General features: G+C 40.3%; 1 protein-coding gene across 2 annotated transcripts in view; it reads left to right on the forward strand.

The window, feature by feature from the left end:
* The window catches only part of LOC139386813 (arf-GAP with GTPase, ANK repeat and PH domain-containing protein 3-like), a 274884-nt gene extending 256445 nt beyond the window's left edge, over positions 1-18439 (forward strand). For both annotated transcript variants that reach the window (XM_071132626.1, XM_071132625.1), the window contains exons 17-18: positions 17162-17417; positions 17757-18439. In XM_071132626.1, coding sequence (XP_070988727.1) covers positions 17162-17417; positions 17757-17993 — 493 coding nt within the window. In that variant the 3' untranslated portion in view covers positions 17994-18439. The remainder of the gene's footprint in view (positions 1-17161; positions 17418-17756) is intronic.
* Positions 18440-23620: the final 5181 nt, after the last annotated feature.

Genomic DNA, 23620 nt, shown 5'->3' on the forward strand with positions numbered 1-23620 from the left:
TTACAGGCAGACAGGCTTACAGGCAGACAGACAGACAGACTTACAGACAGGGAATCCACCATACACACACCTCCCTCACCCCTCCTCCCCTGTGTCTCATTTGGGGAGGAAGATGTCCGGGAGCGTGAATGGATGTGGAAGGCTATCCCTCACCGGCGCTGGCCACTTTACTGTCACCCCTCTGTAGGTTGGAGCGCCATGTGGGGCCCTTGGCCATGGCCAGGTAATAGCTCTGCTCTGACGACCAGAGGAGAGGAGAGAGAGAGGAGACGTGCCCTCCTCCTCCTTCACTTTGGTTCAGAAATAATTTGCCGCTCCCACATGCTGCCTGCAGGGGCTGTGTGGTAATACAAATGAATCACATCACTAACCCCTCGAAACCTGCGCACTCATTTTAACTCCCTCCTTCTCGAACGGACACAAGTGTCTGGGAGAATGGATGCAGCATCACTCGTTCTCATCCCTCTTTCTCATCCCTTGTTCTCAGCTGTTTTTAGAATTACGACCCCAGTGTGGATTGCAGAGAGGCTTAGCCTAGTTTAGCCTTCTTTTGGATCAAGCTAAGCCATAATGATTCTCTTTCCCCCCGGAACCCCAAAGTTCCCAGACCGCAGAGCCTGTCCGGATACTCACAGGTTAGGGGTGCGGCAGCATCAACCGGCAAGCGGCCACACTCAAACTCTCCAAAGAGGCTTTAGAATAGCTGGCCTTGCCAGGAGCTCTGGTGGAGGTGGGGTAATTAATTTAGACAAATGAATGAGCGGAGCGGGGGTCTCCCATCCAGTCCAGCACGGTGCCACGGCTGTCTCTCCAAATGAAACCCACAGGTCACTGATTAGCCCCTCCCGCCGGGGAAAGGATTCACCACTAATTACCCAACATGCCACTGTGTTTTAGCACCAGCAAGGTAGATGGAGGAAATTAACTAATATAGGGCCAACTGAAGTAGATTGTTGTAGCAAGCGATTTATATAATTTAACTCTTACAAAATGCCATATAAATGAAAGAAAATAATAAAGTATTATTTCTACAACAGATATACACTTTGGCATGTCGTCTCAATAAGAATAATTTGTGTGAGCTGGACTGGATTGAATGAGAATCATTTTGCCAAGCAATGGTGTTTGTTGTGCGTGAATGGGTGCATGTGTGGTGTACGTGTCGTTGTCCCAGAGTTTTGTTGGAGAGGACAGGGGCAGTAGGGGTTAACAGCGAGAGCGTTTAAGGGTGTTAGTCTTCGCTGGCACAAAAACACAGCCACTCCATCATAGGTACGGTGTCAACCTCATTAATGTCACAATATATTCAACTCATCCTGCCCTGCCTGCCGCTAGCCCACGGCTAACAGATGCTCCTCTACTGGCCTCTCAAAAGAACGACTGGCCAAACCACTCAACCAGACTGCTCAACCCCAAAAAAACAGCAGTTTCATTCTAGAACCATACTATAGAACCATCATCTCTGAGCCAACATTATATATGCATGAGTGAAGAAGTATGGATTTTATCCTAGAGAGTTAGATTCTAGATCATGGTTCTTATGTAGTTGCTATTCTTAATTGAGAACAGTGTTTGACTTAGACTGAAATAGGTGCCGCTACTCATTTCTGAGCCACTACTGTTTATATTTAGATTCAGGAGCAATACTTTTGAGCTAATATTCTATAAGAGGAATAGGAACTCAAGCAGTAGAATATTTGAGGTGCTGGTACTCCGCTCCGGTGAGCTCCTGCCCAAGTCAAATCAAATAAATCAAATGAAATGTTATTGGTCACATACACGTGTTTAGCAAATGTTATAGTGAGTGTAGCAAAATGCTTGTGCTTATATCTCCGACAGTGCAGTAATGTCTATCGGTTTCACAACATATACCCAAAATACACGTAAATCTAAGGAATGGATTCAGAACATACATATATGTCAGAGCAGCATTGGTCTAAAATACAGTGGCATAGTATAGAATACAGTATAAATATGAGATGGGTGATGCAATATTTACACACAATTAAAGTGACTAAGATACCATAGAATAGTGTAGAGTACAGTTTACACATATGAGATGAGTAAAGCCAGATACAGGACATTATTCAAGTGGCTAGTGTTTCATTTCCTTAAAGTGGCCAATGATTCCTAATCTATGTCTATAGTCAGCAGCCTCTGGTGTGCTGGACGTGGCTGTTTAACAGTCAGTGGTGTAGTACAGAATACAATACAGCATATACATATGAAATAGGTGATGCAGTATGTAAACACGATTTAAAAGTGACTAAGATACTGTAGAATAGTGTGGAGTCCAGTTTATACATATGAGATGAGTAATGATAGATACGGAAACATTATTATAGTGGCTAGTGATCAATTTCTAAAACTGGTCAGTGACTTCTAATCTATGTCTATAGGCAGCCGCCTCTGATGTGCTAGTGATGGCTGTTTAGCAGTCTGATGGCCTTGAGATAGTTTCAAAAGAAGTAAAAAGATGTCAAGCACTGATTGAGGATAACATCTAAGCTGTACCCCTGTTGTTGACTGTAGGGAGTCTTATTTAGGAGTTTTACTGTTGACATTTACTGGGTTGTTCTCTCATTTCTCACCCCTAGCAACCTCTGAAGCTCTGGGGCCCTGCTTTCTGTCCGTTGTGGGTGATTTTGTTTTTTCTCTCTTTTATTTTCCTCACTTTCTGTCCCCTTCCCCCAGCTTTCTCTATCTTTCTCTCTCAATTCAATTCAAAGGGCTTTCTTTATTGGCATGGGAAACATGTTTAAATTGTCAAAGTAAGTGGAATAGATAATTAACAATCAAACATTAACAGTAAACATTACACTCCCAAATTTTTCAGAAGAATAGAGACATTTCAAATGTTATATTATGGCTATGTACACACTATGAAATTGAATACAATTATACTCTACAAAAGATAACATTTGGTCCCAGTCTAAATAGAGTAAAAATTACTCTTTTTGCAGAGTTCAATTTTCAGAGTTATTTCTACTCTATTCAGTGTTTATATTTAACTCTACAAACTGTAATTTACTCTATTTAGCTTAACATGGAAACAACTCTACTACCAATTCACTCAATATAGAATTGAATATTATCTGTGGAAAGTGTCATTTCTTACTCAAATTGAATACATTTTTACTCCAAGATAACATTTGGTCCCAGTCTAAAAAGAGTGAAAATTACTCTTGTTGCAGAGTTCATTATTTAGAGTTATTTCTACTCTATTCAGTCTTTATAACTCTACAAACCGTAATTTACTATATTTTGCTTAAAATGAAAACTCTGCCAATTCACTCAATATATAATTTCATATTATCAGTCAAGAGTGGCATTTGTACAACTAAACTTAACGTCAATAAATCAGAAGTCAGTATTTAACAAGGCACTTTATTCTCAAATGTAAGGCATTTGCAATACATCAAAATACTGATGATAATAAAATACAATTGTGGACAGAAATGAAATGTTGGCATCTGTCCCCACTTTATTAAAAGTAAATAAAAAAGCCAATATTGCAATACAATACATCTTGGTTTTAAAGAGCTTACTGTGCAGTGTAGAATCACAGGAAACAGTATGGGACAATAAATAAACTTGAATCATCACAACTGTAAGACATCTGTACATCAAATGCTTTGTGACAGAAAAGCTCTTTAACATCAACTACATAAGGTTGTACACCCAACTCTATCTGCATTAAAATGCTCATCAAGACATATTGTTTGTAGAGCGTTGGACTAGTAACCAAAAGGTTACAAGATCGGATCCCCGAGCTGACAAGGTAAAAATCTGTCGTTCTGCCCTGAACAAGGCAGTTAACCCACTGTTCCTAGGCCGTCATTGAGAATAAGAATTTGTTCTTAACTGACTTGCCTAGTTAAATAAAGGTAAAATAAACAAGTCGCAAAGTTTTCTTGAACTGGAATCCGTCTGCATCATCTCCTTTATATTAGGGTGTTTGTAAATAAACTGTAATGTTTTCAAAATTGGGATGCAAACAAATTTATCAGTAACAACAATCTGATCATAGCCTCCAGTAGTCTGATTATGTTGTGTATCAAATCTAGTACCAAGAACGTATTCAACTGGTCTAACCTTCACCACTTTTCTGTAAAATACTGCCTTCTTTTACTTTCAGAATTTAATACAACAAAGGATTTTCATTTTTTTCAAAACACTGATCAATTTTGCTCTCAATGTCCCTTTTAATAGGCTCCTGTATAGACAGACACTTCTTCACAGAATCAACTATCTCTTCCATGGAAGAAGGGGAACTTGTTGATGGCAAGTCATCAAAATGACTTCCTGCTACATATTCATCTGTAGAGGGGCCTTCACCATGATCAGAACAAGGTTCATGTGCTTTATAAAGATGCTTTCTGAACCCAGAAAAAGTGACTTAAACTTGTGAACAACCAGCTTGACCGCAGTTAAGACCAAGTGTCTTTCCAGGACAATATCCGTGGACCAACTTCAGGTGTTTTGTCAAGGAATTAGCATTTGCCTGGGGGCTTTTGCAAGCAAAACACAACATTTTAGATGAATGATATGAAGAAGTTTCTGTGTGAAATGAAAAAGGTTATTTCCTATGCTGCGTTTTAACCGTTTGCAACTTCAAAACTTTTAGTAACTCAATGCAGCATCTGAGACCTCAACTCTGCAACCCTAAGATTAACCTTAGTGGTTTCAACATCAATTTCATAAATTGTGGTTTGCAAGAAGTTGTACACATTTACCAGATCCTGGTTGTATGAGGTACCGAATACAAAATGAGCTTTGAAAAGCTCATCAAAACAGGCAAGAATGTCGGGTGAGTTACAAGGTATTGCATGTTTGTCAATCACAATTAAGTACTTGTGAATCACACTCCTATGGGTCCCCACAGCAAGCAGATAGGGTTGAAGGCTTTCAATGATTCTCTCCAGATGCCCCTGGATGCTGGTCCCAGTCTGTGACAGAAGAACTTAATTAGTGTGCTATTAAAATGAGTCGCTGTTCGCAAACAGTTTGGGAAAATGTAAATTACAGCTACACATGATCTTACCATGATTTGTTCCTAATCTTAAAAGTAGTTAATAGGATTAGGAATGGGAACAGAACAGTCAACTGTAACCTCACCTAGATAAACTTCACAATGTGGTCACTAGCGTGTCTGGCTGAGATTTTTGCTGGTCTCTTGCGGCCATGAAGTGACTGTGGCAGAAGGTGGACAAGGACCAAAATGGATGACGTCACTGTCCCATCCTGAAAGTACACATTTTCACTGAAAGTTATGTTGTGTCTTTGGCTATGCCGGATTAATTGCTATGGCATGCTATTCTATAAAACAATTTATCCGTAATTAATATCACCTGATTGAGCTAATCATGTAAATGTAATTAACTAGAGAGTCGGGCTCCACAAAATAATATTTATAGAGCTGTTATCTTCCGAATAAACTGTTAAAGATTAGTAATTATTTTACATCCATAGCAGTCAACATTAATCATCATCTTACTTCAATCTCATACTCTGAAAGTTGTAAATTCTTGGTTATCTGCAAGAATCTTGGCTAACAAGTTGAATCAGCAATACAAAATTGGGTTTAATTATTTATTTACAAAATACCTAACTAATCACACAGAATAACATATACAAAGAATTAATTATACCAGGATAATTCTTTACGTCATAGGAAAAGTCCCTAGCGGGCGGAACAGATATGACAGCTTGTTACACAAAGGAAAAGGGGCGGGGTTTGAGTGAAAGAGCGGGAGACTGGAACAGAGGCGAAGCTGTGCTATCGTAAATACAGTATCTTATGCATTCTAAATTACCGCCCATTTGGAAAAGGAAAATGCAATAAATATTCACTCTGAGCTGCGCTTCAGTAGGTTGGTGGTAGAGGGAAGACCGTGTTGCCAAACCAAGTCCTTTGTCCTTTGAAGAATGTCTCTGGTGGTCACTTGGATAAGTTCTAGTAACGTCGTTGTGTGGTAGATGGGATACTCTGTCTGTTCCTTCCTAACCTGCATTTGCAGCTGCGGTTGCTAACTCAACGGCTAGGAGGTATCACTTCTGTAGTGAATAAGAGTTCAAAGTTCATACCATTCGCAACCAAAGCTCATGCTGATTTTGGCTTCGTTCTGCAGTTTTTATCTGAACCATTCTGACATGGGATCGTCACCCTCACATCCGCGGAACAGCAAGTTATGTTGTAGTCAAGAGCTTATATAGGAAGGAAGAGGGGTGTGTGTGAAAAGTTTACAACCTCTGTCTCTTCACGTGGGCTGGCCACTGAGTGAGCAGCCCTAACTTATGACAACCCACATCTCACATTTTAGAAGCTAAAATCACATTTCATCCCATCACAAATAATTTAATATTCAAACATTTAAATTGAACAACAATTCCATGTGAATCTGATAACTCTGATGTATAGACTTTCCACTGTGGAGTTTGTCATCTTATCATTGAGAATGTCTTAGATGACAACCGAACTGACATCATATTCATTAAGTACCACAGCATATGTTCAATTGTTCGGATTACCAGAATATAGTTCATTTCCCCCCACATACTGATGTTCCCAGAATCTCTATGTTAACCAAGGTTTTTTTTTAATGTAACCTCAATAGGTTCGTGAAGAGAAAAGGGGGGAAGAGGTATTTATGACGGTCATAAACCTATCCCCCAGGCCAACATCATGACAGTTACATCATTCCATTTCAGAAATAATGCTCCCTTCCATTAGTGTAATCATTTTATTCCAGCATACCATTTTCCACTCCTTTTGTGGATTCAGCATATTGAACCAGGTCTTGCAGGTTGCCTGTCTGTGTGAAGCCATGGCTTTGGTCAATGACTTTCTGCTTGTAGAGAGTAGGCCACTTCTCAAGGAACTTTGCAGATGTTGCATCACCAAACATCAGACTAAAATCTTGCTCAATCTGCAGACAAGATGGAATAAGTCAAGACAGAACAGTAAACATTATGGTGTGGCACTATCATCATGTAATTGATAAGGGAATTTATATGTTTAAGGTAATGACTAAAGAATTCCACCCTGAAACGTATTTATTAGATTATGTAACATATATAATGAATAATTAGACAAACGTAACTATTAGTAACTATTAGATTATGTAACGTATAACGAATTAGAATGATAAACTTCAGTCTAAAAGGTTTGGTTGAGACAAGTAGAAATGTGTGTGTGTGTGTAAGAAAACACAGAGAACAATTAAACTATGCATGACCTGACCTGGTTAGAACTCTGGGAAACTTACGACAGGAAAGGGAGTCCTGTCAAGGTCCCTCTAATCTCGGGGGGATGGAACTGCCAACTTGGTAGTGATAAACAGGAATGAGAACTGTGGGGAAAGATACATCCCACTACTGTTTGTGTGTCGGTACGTGCATATTAGTAGGTAGGGGGAGGGTGAGTTATAAAATTGCATGTCTTTGTATTATGGACTTTAGAACATTCTCGTGAATAACTTTACGGACCTTTTGCATAAACTGAGTCTTTGCCTAATTTGTATTAAACCCAGGGTCTTACAAACCTCGGGGATTGGTCAAAGCTTAAATAATTGTTAATTATCATCATTGGGATTGTAAATTCTCGTGACAGTAATATATCACAGTCCTAATCAGACTGTTGTAAAAAAGAAAACAATTGTCCTGACAGTTTCAAGGCAAGGCAGTCAAAGATCCATGCATGCAGTTATGTCACCAGATGAAAAGTAGGATTTATTTGACTCAGAAACAGAATTTATACTAAGAAATACTAAAAGGGTAAGAGACTAAGAAACACTTGCTTATACAGATGTTCACATACAATTATTCTCTGGTCATGTGTCATGAATGAGACTAACTCCAATCAAAATCACTTACACGTCAGTGACTGACGCATGGTCTTCTGTCGTCCCTCTGATGCTTCCCTTTGAACAAATTTCAGTCTCCATGCTAGATATCCACTCCCATCTTCTGCATTGTAATAATGCTCCTAAAGTAAAGTATAATTCAGTTTGAGTGAGCAGGTTAAAATATCTTCATGTTCATTTTTATCCTTAACTTTATCCATAGATGAAGATTTGCTCATTCAAAAGATCTGACCCTCACAGTGCAGAACTTAACTGGGCTTTTATACCACCAGAGTTGAGCTTAGGAGAGACTGCAGAGATGGTGGGCATACAGACATGTTAACAGAACTTTAGTTTAAATAAAAACATCAAACAGTAAAACAACAATTTAAATATTGACATTCTGAAAAAAAATGGAGGTGTAAGAGTCCCAGAGAGTTAAAAAAGTTAGACTTCGGTTTTAATGTACTTACATAACCAAACTTACTCCTAGGATCGGCCAGGTATGGGAACAAGGCACTGATTCCCTTTGCGTAGTCCTCTTTAACACGCCTTGAAGGACTTGCCCTAGACACACACACACTTTACTGTTTGAGTTCCAAACAAAAGTATTGATGTGTAAATCACAACTTCTGCTAAAATTTTTGTTAGGTGGTAAGGTATGTAATGAGTATATGACATATACCCATGTTCACTTGTCATTTGTGCAACCAATATCTTGACCATATCGCGTCTTCTGCTATCTGTTAGGGTTTTGTCCGAGCATACTCATTCATGATCCTCTCTCCTCCAGGTTTGTTCTTCAGAATGTCTTCAATCGTCTAAGTCGGAGTAATTTAAAAAGGAACACGCTAACACTTTTAAAACAGCAATGAAATAGCAAGTATAATTAAACACACCATGATCACCCTTTCACAACTTTCATTGATGTAATTTGTCACTCAATCTTCATGTTTGGCATTTGTTTAAACTGGAAATGTTCAGTACTTACATGAGATAGATGATTATCCTGTCTTTCTTGTAGCAGGACTCTGCTGCAATATAATCGGTTATCGGAGTCCCCCTCATTGTCTCCACTGTATTTTGATAAGGAACTGCTTGCAGAGGAGCTCAACGAATCTAGCAATCATGTTAACATTTAACTGGTGTGATTAACACTGTAATTATAACACAAATTAGGTGGAAACAGCCATTATTATGATTAGAGGACTTTTGTTAATGACAATGGAATGCAAAAATGTAACATTTTGAATTGATTAGGCCCACTACTGTTCTAAAAGGGGGATGAAAGGTCAGCACAGAAACAAAGATCATTTTAAAATATCAAAATGAGAAAAGACATCAGCAGATATATCTGCTTCTCTCACATATTCAGAACATGTGTTAGGCTAGCCAGAACTGTTTGGATGACTGTGAAGCTCTAAGCTAATAAGCAAGTCACCATCAGGATTTGGGTCTTTGGGGTAAACAAACCTCCAGCACACCAAGGTCTTGTTTCTTTAGAAGAAACTCAAACACTTCCTCATCAACTTCAGTCTTCGATTCCTCATAGACTTTTAAGTCCAAGTTTGGAATGTCAAATTTATTGGCAACTGTGAAGACGAAATAAGATTGCCTTATTGATTAAATATGTTGTGTATTTTTAGAGAAAAACCAGAACAGAAGACAGAAATCAAGAGGTCATCTTTACTTCAACATCATAACCCTCAAAACTGACTTAGTACTCCTTTCCACATCAATTCCAATTAAATGCAGTCTACAGGCTGTCTACTACTGACACGTACTGAATATTATGTCAGCAGTATTATAGCAATACACCACAGATAGCTATCAACACTGAGATTGTAGCGGCATACAAATGTTAGTATCACTTATTTTTTTAAACCATTAATGACTGGCAAAGACAATGAGCGCAACTACAGATGAGCATAATAAGACAACTCCCAAAACATAAACCAATCTTTGACTGATCTGTGATTTGGGGAGGCGCAAGTTTCCTTTGTATTCATTATCAGCAAGGAAATCGGCAATCAGTTTGACAGTAAATATAAAGTAAGTATATTTAAAGTGTGTCGGTATAAGTGTGTTGTTCCATATGATATTGTGTGAAATGTGAAACTTTTCACTCACCACAATCCAAAAAGTATTTGAAGGTCAGTTGCCCCTCATAGCAAATGTACTTTTGACAATCCCTGTACTTCACGCGTGCAGCCTGCATCCTTGATGACAAGAACAACAAGTTTATTTCAATTGCATAAACACACATTTGCACAAATTACAAGAGAGCAGTGCTCTGTTTAGAGTAAGACACGTCGCTAAATACTGTCTACTAACAGCTCTCTTTTCAGAGTAAAACGCACGTGTTGCACCGACCAAACTGCTCTAAATCTGTCCCAACAGCTCTGTTCAGAGTAAAATGCTCGTGTCTGTTCAGAGTAAAATGCTCGTGTCTGTTCAGAGTAAAATGCACATGTCGCACCGACCAAACTGCAGGAAAAAAACGTCAACCGGTAACAGCTCTAAAGTTCAGAGTAAAACGCACTTGTCACACTGACCAAACTGCTCTAAAACTGTCCATCAGCTCTGTTCAGGGTAAAATGCACGTGTCACACCGACCAAACTGCAGCTAAAAACTGTCTAATAGCTCTAAACTTGAGTGAAACACACATGTAGCACAGACCAACTGCCGCTAACTGTCTGCTAGCAGCTCGCTTTTCAGAGTAAAACACATGTTGCACTGACTAACCTGCTGGCAGTAGTCAGTAAAGTCCGCTAGCTACTGATAATAGCTAATACCGCTCTGTTGAAAATGTAAAACAGGTTATGCACTGATCCATCGGGCATACATACTGTCCATGAACCAATAAAAGTGGTATAACTTAATGTTACTGTAGCTAGCTAGCTAATTAGCTCTAGCTAGATGCTCACATTAGCATCTGACTATGCAAATCGTGCAGTAACAGCCTACACTACAATGCTAGCTAGCTGTAATGTTGCGCAACAGTTTTAATTTGCACATAAAGTTAACCAATAACAGTGAACTTACCTGGAATTCTAATTAAGTATAGAAATGAAGAAATTCTGTGAATGACTTCTGATGGTCGGCGGATCCTCGCTCTCGATCTGTCTACTCTTTCCATTCGCGAGACACTTGCAAATGGTCAATGGCGGCAAAATCTAAATTTAACCAACATTAGTGATTGTGGTCATGCTGTTTTACTCCAATAGAATTTAATCTGTATTTTTGCTCCCACTCTAGCGGCCGCTGGTAATAATTACACTCTAATTATTAAATGATTTAATTTGACTACTTGAGAGGAAAATAATTGTAACTTTTAAAAACATTCTCTAGTTTTTACTGTGTACAGACAGTATTGTAGCCATGTGCAAATACAATGCCCTTAGCGTGATATTTGTGCGTCTAACTTTCTCACTCGTCATTATTCACGATTTCATTAAGGATTATCCGTAATCATGGCATCCACATTCATGTAGAAATGTTTAGAAACATATGATATTCTTATTTACAATAAAAGTATCTCTAAGATGACACAATCGTCCGTGTGGCGGTTGGTAGAGTATGGCGCTTGCAATGCCAGGGTTGTGGGTTCGATTCCCCACAGGGGACCATTATAAAGTACGGAAAATGTATGCACTCATTACTGTAAATCACTCTGGATAAGAGCAGCAGCTAAATGACTAAAATGTAAATGCATTATGGGCGGCAGGTAGCCTAGTAGTTAGAGCGTTGGGCCAGTAACCACTAGATCAAATCCCCAAGCTGACAAGGTAAAAATCTGTCTTTCTGTCCCTGAACTAGGCAGTTAACCCACTTTTCCTAGGCCATCATTGTAAATAAGAATTTGTTCTTAACTGACTTGCCTATGGTACAATAACATCAAATATTTACCATTCATTTCTATTAGGAACAAAATGATCTGAAACACAACTAAAACAAACAGCAAGTGCATCCAACAAGTTTGTAGAGTCACAAGCTTGATGTAATCATTGTGTGATAGGAATATGGTACTAAATACTAAACTGTTTACTACTTTTAATAGTCATATGAGGGAATTTATCCAAATACCATTGCTCCCCTAAAATGGGGGGACTATGTACAAAACTGCTGTAAATTCTACACCATTCACCCTGTATGGATGAAAACACACTCAAATTAAAGCTGACAGTCTGCACTTGAAAAATGCACTTGAAATCATTGTTTGATTTCAAATCCAAACTTTTGAAGTAAAAGAAAAAGTAAAAGTATGAAAGGGAAAATAAATTGACAGATAAATATAGTGTGTATTTACAATGGTGTTTGTTGTTCACTGGTTGCCCTTTTCTTGTGGCAACAGGTTACAAATATTGCTACTGTGGTTGCACACTGTGCTATTTCACCAAATAGATATGCGAGTGTTATCAAATTTGGACATGTTTTCGAATTCTTTGTGGGTCTATGTAATCTGAGGGAAATATGTGTCTCTAATATGGTCGTACATTTGGCAGAAGGTTATGAAATGGAGCTCAGTTTCCACCTAATTTTGTGGGCAGTGTGCACATAGCCTATCTTCTCTCAAGAGCCAGGTCTGCCTACAGCGGCCTCTCTCAATAGCAAGGCTATGTTCACTGAGTCTGTTCATAGTTAAAGCTTTCCTTAATTTTGGGTCACAGTGGTCAGGTATCCTGCCTCTGTGTACTCTTTCTTTAGGGTCTAATAACATTCCTCTCTCTCTTGCTCTCTTTCTCTCTCTCAATGTGTTAGTGAAACTGTCGGCTGTTGCATGGGAATCACTCCGCCCCCTCCCACTGTGAGAGGTGTTTTGATTGCCTAGTCCCCCCCTCCACCACTCCTTCTCTCTCTGTGCATCTATTTGATGTGAACATTGAGGAGCAGGGAGGAGGGGTGTGAGGGGAGTTACCCTGATTGTTTGGGGGGTGGGGCATCCTGATTCCTCCCTTAATGTGTGGACCAATCAATGGTACATTTATTAGAGGAGGCCAGGATTGGTCATTCTCTGGTCTTGCCTATTCACGGACACTTTACTCAATGCTACCATGGTCCCACCCCATCTTCCTCAGTCTCTTTCCCCCAATAAATCCCTATTTGGCTTTGTCTTTGGAGCTTGACTAATTATCCTTGTTTCTTCCCCTTTATGTGGATCCAGTCATGTGTTGTTGACTCCGTGGGCTGGGTTGAGGAGAATCATTCTGCCATTTGCCACTTAATTATGTGGAGGTCAGAATCCTTTGCTCGGCTCAGGAACTAACAAGCAGAATCTAACATCCTATTTTACCGTTTCCTTTGGTCTTATGAGAGACCCTCTGTGACTTTAGACTAAACTTTTGAAACAAAGGTCAGCTATAAGGTAAATAAATGATCATCACTGCACACAGATATAACACTTAATGACTAAGGAAATGAATGCTGCACCAAGCACTAATGCTTTATCATTTATAGAGACAAAATCAGAGGTTTTCATTGAGGTCTTTGCTCTCACGCTCTTTTCTACAAGTCTCCTCTGTCCCCTAAGCAACAGAGGAATTTGGTGCGAGTACTGTATTTGCGCAAAGGTGGGGAAAGGTGTGTGAGTGTGTGTCAAAGGTAACCATTGGCTTGATTTCCTGAATATCATGCCCTGCTGAGAAAGTTCACTCTCTATCTCCTCTCTTTCTCCCTCTATTTTATCCTCCCTCTTTGACATGCTAAATCTGCTGATTTTATTTTTCTTCCTCCTGCGGAGAGGAAGTGTCCTTTTCAAGGGTCTCGGCTTTCCCCCTGACTGACTAAACCCTACCTCTGTTTGGATTGTTGTTCTATTTCAAACAAAAGACGGAGGCGGGATTACCATTTCACTTCCTTTCACACTCTACCTTTCAAGTGGTGTAGCAGCTAAGGAATTTGAGTCCCCACCACTGGCCTGACTGGGTGCTTTCCATTTTCTTGAACAGAACTCTTTAAAGTACTAGTGTGGTTGCATTTGGACCTGAAGAACTGGGATTGAGGTCTTTTTGGAAATATGGCAGGCTGATTTTGTGGCTTCAAGGCATGTATTCACAAAGAGGCTATAGGATCAGTTTTGCCTTTTAGATCACAAGGAACAAGATTCTACAGGGAAGGACCTGATTCCAGATCAGCCCTTGTACTTTGAGACTGCTTTGTGAATACGTTGACATCTTGTTAATGGTTCTCAGCCTTTTTGTTTCACGTCCTGGCGCTAACTTTCTGCCTCATTTAGCTCATGTCAATTCACTGCGTTCTCCTCCCCCGATCTGGCATTCATTCAGTGGGTTAGCTCTCAGAAAACTTTGACCAACCACTCTGTTTGACTTCATCACAAATTCCTAATTTAGCCAAACAAAATCTGGTAGTATATTTGTTCAGACAATTACCCAAAATCGATCAGATATTCATAAAGTTTTCACACATACTTGATCTTCGGCCTTGGTTCCTGTGGTGGAAAGTGGAAACCAGGGGGGTGGGATGGGCTGTCAGCCGCCTACCCAGAGCAATCCACTGGTTCTGTGTTCCCATTGATCTTCTAACAGCCTTGTCCATATATAATGACAGGGTTTGATGGAGGGCTTACATCGCTCCAATCTCCTGCCATTAGAGTTACATTGTTGCGTTCATAGCACCCCCATCCTTAAGGAAATGTTCTTTTTTTCGTTTCTGAATGTTCACTATAGGAAGTCATAAGGCAAGTTTAGTGCTATTCCTGTAGCACTGAGCTAATTTGAAGAATTGCGTAAGAACTAGTAAAACTTAACTTGAGGTATAATGCTTTATAACTTGTTATAGCCTAAGCATGTATGCAGGCTTTAAGTGAAGTGTTAATGGACCGTGCACTCAACATAAAACTATTTCTGTTCTGTCAGTGCAATTAGCAATCCTTTAATGAGTAAAGGACAGTGAGAGAGTTCAGGGTGACTCTTTTATCTGCCAGGCTGAGTGTCTTTAGCAGTTCATCAAATTCTTTGCGGAGGCTGACAAAGGCAGCTGTATGGTGGGCCAGGCCCGTCAGTAGAGAATAGAGGCTAATTCGCCCCTGTAGTTAAGGCTGAAGCTGCTGAAATGGAGTGCTGTGTATAGTGGGCCTGGCAGATTTTTCAAATATATTTATATATTTTTTAAACATTTATTTAACCAGGTAGGCCAGTTGAGAACAAGTTCTCATTTACAACTGCGACCTGGCCAACATAGTGCAACGCATTGCGACACAAACAACACAGAGTTACACATGGGATAAACAATCGTACAGTCAATAACACAATAGGAAAGTCTATATACAGTGTGTGCAAATGTAGTAAGATTAGGGAGGTAAGGCAATAAATAGGCCATAGTGGCGAAATAATTACAATTTAGCAATTAAACATTGTCTTCCGACAGATGGCGTCATTCTATCACGGCGCATTGCCACAAGCTATTTGTGATTGAGGTGAATTAGACTGCTATCTAGGCCTACTGACTGACTTTGTGCTGAGTGATGTGGCGTTAGTGTCCATACAGACTGGTTAGCAGACAGTCAGTGTCCTGGGGGATCCTTGTCACTCCAACCAGCGACAGAGTCGTTTGCCCCTATCAGTGTGAGCCTCTTCTCTCTGTCACTCACCCAGACGCCCAAACAACAGCCCCTTTCTACTTCCCTTATCACTCTGCCCGACGGGGTCGCAGGGTCAGAACCACACTGAGCATGCCCAGCTATTCACTGTATTGATTTTATTTTTTGGGATGATTTGGCGGTTTGTGTGTGGGAGGGAGAAAAGAGAACTGTGGGGGTCGAGATTGAAGATGTAGAGTGATAGAGAGATAGAAGTCTGACTGGCAGTGAATGGAGGGAGATGTAGCCCTCCTCTTCTCTTCTCCATTCTCTGGCTCTATAACTGAAGGAGCCCCAACCCCAGCTCCAGTCCCCCTCTCTGACTGCCATTCAGGCCCATCGATCGGCCTCCCATCCCGGGCACCCCAGGGGAGGCCAGGGTCCAGGCGCTGGTTGCCTCCTTTGTGGGGGTTCCACCAGTTATCCAGTTCAGACTGACGGCTGACAGCGCTGATAAAAACATGTCCCCCTCTCCTCCTGTCCTGTATTGTCCACAGCAGACATGCTGTTCACAATGTGTAACCTTTAGATAGCTGGCTAGACTGTAACCCTCCTGCTGCAGACGATTATCAGTGGAGGTGGGATACAGTTTCAGCATCTGACCCCTCCACTGAGCCCTTTCATCGTCACTGTCCTGACACTCAGAGGCTACACTAGGCTTCATATTAGAGAAAATACATGCTTGAGACAATGGAGTGAGGGTTAGGATTGATCTTAAGACATCACACTGCAGTGGTCAGATGTGGTCTAGGCTCTATGAGTGCTGCAAAATGCAGTTGCTCTAAAGTTTGCCAGCATATCCTTCGACCCCAACCCACACGATCATAGAAGGTCCTTTTATGAAGGATTATCATAGCTTTATATTACAAACATCTAGTTATTTAATTGAAAATCCCATTTTGAATTATTATAATTTTTTCAATCAGAAATGCCTTCTTGAACATGTGAACGTTCATGTGCCTTAATTACATACTCGTATGGCATCTGTAAATAGGAATAACAATGTGAAATGATGAGCCTAGTTTAGTCAAGGAGAGAGTACTGAGCTATACAGGGAGAAAGAAAGGATCCTTCCTGGCTAGTCATGATTGGCTGAGATAATGGAGTGGTTGGACATGCCGAAAGATGAAACCTGATTGGTTTGTCACAGAATTCTGTCTATAACAGAATGGAGGCTTCCCTGGTCAGAATATAGATAATCTTTGCTACCGCACATATATGCACTGCAAAAGTGTTGCTACTGCTCTCAAAAATATTGTTGCCCTGAATTTAGCTGGGTTTAAGAAGAGAGACTGCTTTCTGGAGGACAATGCCATCCTGACTCACATGCATTTACATGTGTGGGTGAGGCTAAAGTTCAAGAGGGTGTGAGCGATGCTGAATGTGCTTAAACAAAGAAGAGCTCTTTAGGAAGTGTGAAAATCTCATCAAAACTTTCAAAGGGCATTTTCTCCTACTTGTCTCTTCAGTGGGATAACAAGTTTATCAACTTTTAAAGCAGCATAACTTTCCTCCAACTACAGTGTATGATATACCACTTTGAAGACGGAGTATGTACTTTCTTAAAATGTAAAAAAAAAAGAAGCAAATCACTTTAATTTGATGTAAGCCTCAATAGCTTATCTGGACACATTTGTATTATTGTTCCTTGTTTTTCGATCCTCTGTAACCTCACTGACCCTCTTTAACCCTCGATGTCATCTCTGTGTCCTACCCCAGGGAGGAGAGGGAGCGTTGGATCCGGGCAAAGTATGAACAGAAGCTGTTCCTTATGGATGTCCCCCAGTCGGACGTGCCCCTGGGGCAGCAGCTGCTTCGGGCTGTGGTGGAGGACGACCTGAGGCTGGTGGTGCTGCTGCTGGCCCACGGCACCAAGGAGGAGGTCAACGAGACGTACGGGGACGGGGACGGACGCACTGCCCTGCACCTGTCCTGCGCCATGGCCAATGTGGTCATCACCCAGCTTCTCATCTGGGTGAGTAGGTTGGGCTTCGAGAGAGGATTGTTTTCAACCTTGATTAAAGATGAATTATCTTCTTTGTTGAATAAAGGTTGAATGATTATGAATAAGATAAGATGGTTAAAGAGTTAAATAGATGGGGAAAATGTTATGGTCAGGGCCAGGAGTTTGTTCTGAGCATGTGACATGACCAGGAAAAACACTTGGCTGTGGATGAAAAGGGAGTGCTTTGTGAGAATCAAACAATATACTGAACTAGCTAAAACAAAATGTCAACTACACCTCTCTCTGTCCACTTCTTCTCCTCCTCCTCCTCCTCCTCCTCCTCCTCACACTTCTCCTCTGTTCCCTCAGTATGGTGTGGATGTGAAGAGTCGGGACGCGCGCGGCCAGACGCCGCTGTCCTGCGCCCGGCGGGCAGGAAGCCAGGAATGTTCTGACATCCTGCTCCAGCACGGCTGCCCCAATGACCCCGTCAGCAGCCTGACCACACCCAACATGAGCCGCAGAAACCCCGATGTTAACCCTAACCCTAACGTCAACAATAACAACGCCCTCGGTGAACTCAACCGCAGTGTCAGTATCATGTAGGACCAGGAGTGGATCTGACCAGACTCACGGATCACCAAGGCCCCTGAACATACACATACTGTGTCCCCATAGACTACCCAGTGATCGTACTACTTTCCCAGTGTCCAGTCCTCATTCTCCTCTTACTCTACTTCATATTGTGTAACCTAGACTGAGTAACTGACAGTGGAGTTTCTGTTGTTGTTGGCGCAACGGACAGGATAGAGATATTCCACGACACTGAGAGAGGTGCTTACCTGGTGGATATTGTATATTGTATTTGTTTTGTTGTTTTTCTCATATCATCACCACAGAGGTGAATCTCTGTCAGAAACGATCATGATCAGCTTTAAAGCTTGTTATTGTTATTAAGCAGCAACCAAATGAATGGCTCAAGATTTCTTTGTGTTTTTGGCATTTACCTCTCCTCTCCCCACTTTGTACTAAAACATTTCCTTTCAGGTCTTCATCTGTTGGAGCCAGACTGGGTTTTTATTCGACTGTTATATGAAATGACTAATTCCATCCATTCATGCTTCCATGCCTACATGGAGAAAGATAAACACCTTCGTAACATTTTGCATTAGATACTCAAAAGGAACTGCTATGTTGGATGCACAGTGATACCATGCATAGTCAGGTACCATGGTAAGTGATACCATGCATAGTCAGGTACCATGGTAAGTGATACCATGCATAGTCAGGTACCATGGTAAGTGATACCATGCATACAGGAAAGAAACTATTACTATCGATAATGTAATAGAGTTTACGACAGGTCCTCCATAATCCATGTCCCACCAATATCACAATTATTAAGGTTCAATTTGACTTAGTTATTATTGGTACTATAAAGCTATCAAACTCTTGACATGCCATCCGTGTACAAAAGCATGTCTAGATGGAAGATCAAAAATGATTTAAATACTTTACTTAGGGGCAAAAGGTTTAAACCACAATTTGAGATTTAAGAAATGATTGCACAATGGGAGAGTTTGGGGAGATAGTAAAGTGATTTAATTTGTTGCCCTTGCAAATCATCCATTATTATAAGGGAATTGATGGGTCTGTTTTATGAGCACCAGGCCGAATGTTTTTTGTAAAGATTCCTCTTCAATCAGAAATCTTTCACAGGGATGATTGAAGGAAGGAAATTGTATCATTAAGACATCTTTGTTGGAGTAATTTCTGAACAGGTTGAAGAGTGTTGATAATTACACATCACATATCCTAAACCAATTTTCTAACTACTACAGGCGTAATGGAATATCTGTTCACCTCCTGTGGCCGAAGGCCCTGTATATTGGTACTCATGATACTATTTCTTCTGTTGTTGCTGTGAACAATGTGGTACGTGTGTGTGTGCTTATGTATGAGTGTGTGAGTGAAAGAGAAAGAGAGCAAGCAACTGAGTAAATCTGTGTAAGGACACCATTGGGAGGAAAGGTTAACATTTATAGTTGTTTGACTAAAATCTGTTTTCAAGTGTACAGACCTAAAGTAGCTCTTTCTCCTATAAGATTTATCCTGAAACATTGTGCATTAACTTTGACTTCTGGAGTCGTAATTTCCTCTCCAACTGACTTTAACTGACCATCCTTACTCAATGGACCTAACCAAGTTCATTCAAGTGTCAAACTGTTGAGATGGCGACTGAACGGGTCAAGATGATGGATGAAGAGAAAAGCTGCGATGACTTGAGACACTATGGTAATTCTTCATGATAATATCACATGTATATATCAGTACTGGGACAAGACAAGATAAAGGAGGAAGGGCTTTGACCACAGGAATATTCAAGTGATATTGGTATAAAGTCTATAGAGACATGTATTTTTCCTCGCACTTCCACTGTTTTAAGGATTGAAGTTAAAACCCTGTTTTTTGGTTTTACTATGGCGGTGTTTATGTTTACAGGGCAAAGGCTCTTCATAGTAACCCTGGTACTTTATCTACATGGTTTTGTTGATTCCCAGCGGGCATAACTGGTTGGAATTATATCAGTATAACCATATTACAATCTGGTTGTAAACTGGTAGGAATGACATCATTTAAACCAGCTTGGCTCGGTGTATTCCCTCTGTATTTGTAGTTTATTGAAGCTCACAGAATATCAATGGGGCTCCCGAGTAGCGCAGTGGTCTAAGGCACTGCATCTCAGTGCACGATGCATCACTACAGTCCCTGGTTCGATTCCAGGCTGTATCACATCCGACCGTGATTGGGAGTCCCATAGGGCGACGCACAATTGGCCCAGCATCGTCTGGGTTTGGCCGGGGTAGGCCATCATTGTAAATAATAATTTGTTCTTAACTGACTTGCCTAGTTAAATAAATAACCAAAATACATTTTGACTGATGGTCAACAGAGCTTGTAGACAGCCTTAAGTTATAACGGTACATTGACAAGTTGTTTTTTTCCTTAGGTGTACAGTATGTGTATAAACCACCATGGCACCAGCTTAATTAAATACATTCTTGAGTAAATTTCCAAGTATGTCTGATATACGGTAGTAGATTATTTCTTATAGGAGTTTACGGTATATACTTACTTACCTGATGCCATAGTACCTTTTTCACCCTTGTAATATTTCCCTTCCCTACTGCTCTTAATGTTGCCTGACTATAACCATTATTCATTCTAAGCAAAGTGTTTTCCCCCAAAGACAGGCTGTTCTGACATGGCACCCTATTCCCTAAATAGTGCACTATTTTTGATCAGAGCTCAATGCGTGACCTGGTCAAAAGTAGTGCACTATAAGGGAGAAGGTTAATTACCATTTCGGACACACCCAGGATGTACTGTAGATATGGGTCCAAGATCCTCTATGACCAGACAAGCTTCCAGACAAACAATTGAAAAGATTTGAGTTTCCGGTCACTCTTTTTGACATGTCAACCCTGTTTTTATATCTTGTTAAATTTTTCCTCTTTGTTTTTAAGCATATTTTTAGGTACTTTGGTCTCAATGTATCTACATTATCTGACCATTTGAGGTACTCTGTGTATAATGATGTACATTTGACATATTTATAATGCAGTATGTAAATATGGTTTTGTTTTTTCGTTAAATTTTCCCGTACATTTTTTTCTCTGTTTACGTTTAGAACGTGAAACAAAGGTTAAAGCTAAAGGGTTACCTGCAGCGTGATTGGACGCTTGGATGACTGTTGAACTATTCAAACACTCCAATAAAACAAATGTAGCCTTTCCTGGATTTGGGAAATAACAAAAAATATGAAACGAGTCTCTCTCTTTGCATTTCTCATTGTATCTTCTTTAAATGACTTGTGTAAGTGATGTACTGTATGTATGTATGTATGTAATAGCAACACGTGAGGCACAAGCTTACATTGTAACCACTCTTAACATGGTGCCACTCCCAAAAATACATTGAATACTCCCATCTTACACAAGTCCTCCATTTTCTTAACGGCACTTCCTATCTAACCGTCTGTGTGATATACTGTGATGTGCCAATATATGACATTCTGTCTCAATATCCAGGTTTAATACGTTTAAAAGTATTCTTCTACAGTATATAAGTCATGGATATAGGATCATTAGCCAGCCTCAATCAGTCAGATCCATTGAAGTTAGACAGTGAAGACAATCCCCTTGTTGGTGTGTTTCAAATGAGCATTCGTGTTGGGACACTGAGGATGGCCCATTGGTGTGTATTGTGTGTACCCAGTGGTTGAAAAAGTACCCAATTGTCATACTTGAGTAAAAGTAAAGATACCTTAATAGAAAATGACTCAAATAAAAATCAAAAGTAAATGTAATTGCTAAAATACACTTAAGTATCAAAAGTAAAAGCATAAATCATTTCAAATTCCTCATATTAGGAAAACCAGACGGCACCATTTCTTTATTTGTTCTTTCTTTACAGACAGTCAGGGGCACACTCCAACACTCAGACATCATTTACAAATGAAGCATTTGTGTTTAGTGAGTCCCCCATATCAGAGGCAGTAGAGATGATCAATATGTTCTCTTGATAAATACATGAATTGGACCATTTTCCTGTCCTGTTAAGCATTGAAAATGTATGGAGTTAAAAGTACATTATTTTCTTTAGTCAGGTAAAAGTAAAAGTATAAAATAACTACTTAAGTAAAAATACTTTAAAGTACTACTTAAGTACTTTACACCAGTGTGTGTACAATTAAGTGTGTATACCATTGTTACAATTATGTTTCAGGGGTACCAGAACGTGGCAGAGCTCAGATGCCTCCTTCCTATGCCAGTCCTTTGGCTAAGTGAGTTACCCCCTCTACCCCTCCACATCCTGCTCATGTGCCCCCCCCAATTGACAGTCCCAATAGCCTCCAGGTAAGGAGAATTAAGAGAAAGAGCCAGGCTTAGTGTCAGGCAGCGTGACGCGGAGGGAGAAAGTGAAAGGTCTCTGTCAAGTGGAGTCAAAGCACACCACTAATCTGCTCCTTATTTTCAGCTAATCTGCTCTCCGCAAATGCAGGCGGCCCTGCGCTTCCCCCAACTCTGTTTTCTCTTCTGTTGTCTCTTATTACATGCCTTTCTTTTCTTCTTCCTTCCTCTTTAAAGACTGATATGGTGATACAACCACACGTGCATACTCAAGCGCGCGCATACACACACACACACACACAACCACACACACACACACACATAGTATAGAAAGTAGCTTATACAATATGAGTCAATACTGTGACTTGCTAAGGAAAGGCAATACGTACAAGTGAAAAAGAAAATCTGTCTTCTAATTGGATCATTTCAGATAGTACCTCCTCGTTTCACTTAATTTCAAAAAGTTTACCTACTGAACAGAACCCTGTTATGTTATTGCATAGGAGGTAGCTAAACACTGAGGAGTGTTCTGTGCCGCCCACCTTGGCTTAGACAAATCACCTCCCAGATTGCAGAGGAGGGTTTACCTCTGATGGATGGCTACACAAACATCTGACGAGAACATATTTGAAAACATTAATTCAAAATCTCCGTAAAGTGTTGCACTACCTACTCACAAGGGGGCCGATTCTGACTTAGGAAGTGAACACCTTTCCTATGCACAACTTTCCTACGCACTTCTCAGTAGTTGGTATTCGGTGTGCGATGGGCTTTGCAGGTGTAGTTCCCTTGCGTGCTGAATACTGTACAGTATATGTAATTCAATCACCCACTTTCTGGCCAACACATTTTCTCTGTAGGTTTTCTTTCAATAGTACATTTATCTTAAGCCATCCCTTTAAATATGGTGTACCTTTAATTAGAATTTTGTTGACAGATTACATTGAGAGAATGTAACGGCTCTCCTCTTCGTCTGATGATGAGGAAGAGGAATCATCGGACCATCACGCAGCGTCGTAAGTGTTCATAGTAAATTTAATGAAATAAACTGAACACTGAATGACAAAAAAACAACAGAGCGTGAACGACACGAAACAGTCCTGTATGGTGAAAAAAAAACAGGAAAAAAACAACCCACCAACACAGGTGGGAACAGGCTACCTAAGTATGGTTCTCAATCAGAGACAACGATTGACAGCTGCCTCTGATTGGGAACCATACCAGGCCAAACACATAGAAATACAACACACAGAACAAAACATAGAATGCCCACCCCAAGTCACGCCCTGACCAAACCAAAATAGACACATAAAAAAGGAA

The sequence above is a fragment of the Oncorhynchus clarkii genome, chromosome 28 (assembly GCF_045791955.1).
Source record: "Oncorhynchus clarkii lewisi isolate Uvic-CL-2024 chromosome 28, UVic_Ocla_1.0, whole genome shotgun sequence".
NCBI classification, from domain to species: Eukaryota; Metazoa; Chordata; class Actinopteri; order Salmoniformes; family Salmonidae; genus Oncorhynchus; species Oncorhynchus clarkii.